This window comes from Prunus persica, chromosome G2, assembly GCF_000346465.2.
Source record: "Prunus persica cultivar Lovell chromosome G2, Prunus_persica_NCBIv2, whole genome shotgun sequence".
Taxonomy (NCBI): domain Eukaryota; kingdom Viridiplantae; phylum Streptophyta; class Magnoliopsida; order Rosales; family Rosaceae; genus Prunus; species Prunus persica.
Genome location: NC_034010.1, coordinates 22201019 through 22206290, shown reverse-complemented (window position 1 = coordinate 22206290; position 5272 = coordinate 22201019). Strand labels below are relative to the sequence as shown.

Here is a 5272-nt window from a genome sequence, read left to right as displayed (position 1 = left end):
ACATGTTTATCTTTCGGATCTAAATTTTGAAATTTGTACATCCCTATAGAGTAACAAGAGGCAAACCCCCAAACAGACTGCGTTTAATTTCAGTAGTTTTTTGTGACCGTGTGAAGAAGCGATTTTGAGATGTGGCTTAATTAAAAGTCTTCCCAACTATACGGGAAGTAAATGCATTCCCTCATAACTTTTGGAAATGGAGTAAATGTGATGCAAACTGAGCTCATTAACGCGGAAACCAAAATAGGCAAAATTTGTGGGATACTTTGAAACTAAAACTTGGACTCTGACAAGAAACCGTGGAGGAAAAGGAAACCTAGAGGAAAATAGCAGTGCCCTTTAGATTTTGAGACTTTCCTACATGTGTGTGTCTTGTGCATTTACTACTATTGGTGCATAAGTCCAAATACCGGCCAAATTAAAAATGGTCTCATGTATACTTCAAGCTAGTCAACACCGAAAGCTTTCTTCTCTCTCATGGTGCTTTCAGGGAAGCTTCATCGCTAGGAAGAACACAACCAACCACACATCACTTGAAAGAAAAAGAAAAAATTAGTACTAAGATTCTCTAAATACGTTCATCATATGTGTGTGTTTAAGGCGTTAAAAAATAAGGTTTAGAGTGGGTCGGATTGTGATTTGAAAATAGATATATCGTTAAATTTATTGTGTGAAACGATAACACCAAGTGATATGTAAATTGAAACGAAGTTCATGAAAGAAGTTCATGGAAAAAATAGTGAGGACCACCAACAAGTACACTACTGGTGTACACGTGGATATGGATGGATATCAACGTACAACACGCAAGCAATTACGCCCATTGACCAATAACAACACAATTAAATTCTGTTATTTCTATTCTGGGGGGTCGGTTTTTCCAAAGTTGAACTTTGAAAAGGAAAAAAAAAAAAAAAAAACCTTTGAAAACGTTTGCTTCCCCTCCTGCTTGCCAATCTGCCATCATCTGCCTATAAATTCCCAACACCATCTCAACCATTGCCCCCACAATTGATAGCTTGCTTGCAAACCTCACTTAAAATTCCACTAATATTATTCTTGTGTGTGAGTATTCTTTGGAACCAAGAAAATGGGCTCCTCATCAGCAACTTCGAATCGGTTGTTACTCTCCAAGATTGCAACCAGCGAGGGCCATGGTGAGAACTCACCCTACTTCGATGGGTGGAAGGCGTACGATAGAAACCCATTCCACCCAACGAAAAACCCCGAGGGGGTTATTCAGATGGGTCTTGCAGAAAACCAGGTTCGCTCTAGAGAAATTTGGAGATGGAGCAACCCTATATTTATATGTATAAATAACAAAATGCATGGGTTTTTACTTTTGTTTTGGTTTTGGTTTTCAGCTTTCCTTCGACTTGATCGAAGACTGGATTAAGAAAAACCCCAAAGCCTCCATCTGCACTCCCGAGGGAGTTGAGGAGTTCAAGAACGTGGCCATCTTTCAAGACTATCATGGCTTTCCCGAGTTCAGAAAGGTATGTGTATATATATATATATATTGCATGGATTACGATTAGTATACCTTCTATTACATGAATTAATTACATGGTCTTAATTAATATATTTTTCAGGCTGTGGCTATGTTCATGTCGAAAGCGAGAGGTGGTAGAGTCACATTTGATCCGAACCGGGTTGTGATGAGCGGTGGAGCCACCGGAGCGAACGAGCTGGTCATGTTCTGTCTGGCCGACCCCGGCGACGCCTTCCTCGTCCCCTCTCCTTACTATCCAGCGTAAGAATTAAATCCTTTCTATTTTCTACATTAATTTGTCTATATCATCTTGTGTTTTAGTTGTTTACGTACTTTGCTAATTATACCACGTACCCCCTCTGCCAAATATTTGAGAATTCAGGCAAAGCCTTGCGTTACCTCATGTTTGGTGGACCACGTGTTCTTAATATGTGGACACAATGCAGTGGCTAGTAGTTGTAGGCTGAAGAATTTGGTAGAAAACAACTTGTTCAGGTTGAAATCTTATTTGGGATTTTATATCGGCCGTCAACTGGACTCCAAGATACAGAGACTTTAAATATCTAAGAAACAATAATAAATTATTATATTTTAATAAGTATTTTGGTCAGAGAATTGCCATATCAGGAGACAATTAGGTCGACCTCGCATAGACTTTAATTAGTCGGCTAATAATGATATTTATCAAACTTGCAGTCATTTTAATGTTGATTAATAAGTAATAAGAGTATAATAATATTGTTATTAGTTGCTTTTGACTCCATAGTTGACATTCAAGACTCCAAGCAATACGCATCAATAAGATTAGTCTGAGTAGTTTACAGCTGGATGTTTGGGCAAAATTCCAAATTCGTTTCTTTCTCATCTTTCTGAAAAGTCAGTCTTTATACTTGAATGTCAAACCCTACAATTCTCTTCAATTTCCATTCTCGTATGTATGGAAATAAATTGCTCACCAAACTCATGGACGGACCACAAAGGACGTTAATTACTTAACCACTATGCATTAATGAAATGTTAATTACAAGTCATTAATCTTTCAATCATTTCCGGTCATAATTAAGATTTATACATCTAATTGCAGATTTTACCGAGACTTGGGATGGAGAACTGGTGTCCAAATCGTCCCGGTTGATTGCGATAGCTCCAACAATTTCCAAATAACCAAGGAAGCACTTGCAGCCGCCTATGAAAAAGCCCAAAAGAACAACATCAACGTGAAGGGCTTGATCATAACAAACCCATCAAACCCATTGGGCACCACCTTGGACAGAGACACACTCGAAAGCCTTGTGGAATTCATCAACCAAAAGAACATCCACTTGGTGTGTGACGAAATCTATGCAGCTACAGTGTTCAGCTCCCCGACTTTCACATGCATCTCCGAGGTCATACAAAACATGAATTGCAACCCCAATTTAATCCACATTGTCTATAGTTTGTCCAAGGACATGGGGCTCCCGGGCTTGAGGGTCGGCATAGTTTACTCATACAATGATGATGTGGTGAACATCGGCCGCAAGATGTCAAGTTTCGGGCTGGTTTCGTCCCAAACTCAACACATGCTCGCGTCGATGCTCTTGGATGAAGAGTTTGTGGCAAGGTTCCTGGAGACAAGCTCCAAGAGGCTCGCGAAGCGGCATGGGGTTTTCACAAAGGGGCTAGAGGAAGTGGGAATCAACTGCTTGAAGAGCAATGCCGGCCTTTTTTGCTGGATGGACTTAAGGAGGCTGTTGAAAGATCAAACATTTGATGGTGAGATGGTGCTTTGGCGTGTGATTGTGAATGAAGTGGGGCTCAATGTCTCCCCAGGGTCTTCTTTTAAGTGCGTGGAGCCTGGTTGGTTTAGGGTTTGTTTTGCAAACATGGATGACGAGACTGTGGAAGTTGCACTCAAAAGGATCAGAACATTTGTACGCCAAGGGAAGAAAGCTCAAGATCAAGCAGTACAAGTTAAAAGCCCTAAGCGTTGGAAAAGCAATCTGAGGCTTAGCTTTTCATCATCATCAACCAGAAGATTTGATCAAGACAGTGTTAATGTTTTGTCACCACACATGATGTCTCCTCACTCTCCTCTCGTTCGAGCCAAGACTTAAAAAGTATAAGGGTGGTCAGTTTAAATGAGAGAATACGTATTCTTAAAAGTTTATTTAGAAAGGTCAAAACATTTTATTTTTTTAAAAGCAATTACTTTGGAAAGTATCAAATTATGATAATTATAATTGTTGTACTTTTATAATAAATTATAGTATTATAATAATTTTATGGAAGTCTATGTTTTATTTAATTGTTTTATTTTATAGTTTTGATGATTTTCTTAAAATTTTCTTTGAATATTAAAATTAGTTAATGGCAGTAGGATTTGGTGCATGGCTATCTACTTAGAATATTTCATGCATGGCTATGTAATTGAGTTATTTATATGCTCCATGTAGTTAGTATGTGTCGATCAATTATGCAAATTACTTACATGGTAGCCAAATTGGTTTACTAGTTTTATTTACTTGCAAACTAATGAGATATCAATGAAATAAATGTTGAGTCATCAATAAGTGTCCTCATGATATTTCTTCTTATCCTTCTTTGACTTAGAGTGAAAGAAAAGCTACTTGGGCTTTAAGAAATAAGGAGTTGATCTTTAAACATTGAAGTTATCTCATAGTTACCGCCATTGGAGTCCTATAAATACAACATTTGTTTCTTCAAGTCCCATTTCCCTATTCAGAAAAGTGTAGAGGCAATGGAACGAAGAATAAAATAGAAAGTGAGAGAGAAATAAAGGTAGAAAGAAGTAGAATTATCAAGAAAAAAGAGTGGGAGACAGAATTTATGGATGCGGTGGAAAATTGGAAAACAACTTACATTTCTAACAAAAGCTTTGGTGTCAAGGTAGGAGGTTTTTTGGGGGCCTTTTACAGATATTGATTTAATTAAATTTCGTGGGCATTATATTATGCATGGTATTACAGTTTGGTTGACATTCCTTTTTATTGGGTGTTTACATATTCTTGACTATTTGAACAATGTTGGTATAATTATATATACATTGGAGATATTTTAAATGGTTACATTATTGTAAGATATATAGGATATGTGAAAGGCATAATTATATCATGTCATGAAAATTGGCTGGAATTGTTGGATTGAGAAAATAATGATGGAAAAGAGGGTAATGGATATGATCTTTTGTGTAGTTAAGTCTAACTCTTGGTAGGTACCAGATCTCATGGATCCCACAGTGCACATGATTTCTATTGGGTGATACGGGACTTGCGACAAGGAGTTAGACAAAATGACTAACAAAATGAAAAATTATGGGATGATTGAGATGTGTGTTAGTTCATATAAATGGGCATTCGGGACCATGTGGTATAAGCATGGTATGAGACATGTAGGTCTGTTTGTCCAGTTATATGAATTAACGGCATTAGATGAAGAGCATTCATGCATTAATATTAATAATATGATATTTGGATGTGTGATTGTATGTCACTTAATTTAGTTATATCAATTTCCTGTACTGAGTTGTGGTTTCGTTCACCCCCTAACCAATTTTGCAGGTAATGAACTTGAAATCTAGAGCTTGTGATGATTTTGGCATATTTGTATACAAAGCTTGTGGATGAATAATGAGCTACTCTTTTAGTGAACTCTTGAGTAGTTCTAACTTGTAAAATAATGTAAAATTTTTAAGATTTCAAATGTTATCGTTTCCGCTAAATATTCTATGTGAAATATATATTTTATTTATTTAAATGTTTCTTCACATTTTAGTTATAG

At 37.0% G+C, this 5272-nt stretch overlaps 1 protein-coding gene across 1 annotated transcript; it reads left to right on the top strand.

The window, feature by feature from the left end:
* On the top strand, positions 796 to 4037 carry LOC18787058 (1-aminocyclopropane-1-carboxylate synthase 1). The gene is made up of 4 exons (XM_007218994.2): positions 796 to 1264; positions 1365 to 1496; positions 1593 to 1753; positions 2577 to 4037. The coding sequence occupies exons 1-4, from the start codon at positions 1091 to 1093 to the stop codon at positions 3586 to 3588; spliced, it is 1479 nt and encodes a 492-aa protein (XP_007219056.1). The 5' UTR covers positions 796 to 1090; the 3' UTR covers positions 3589 to 4037.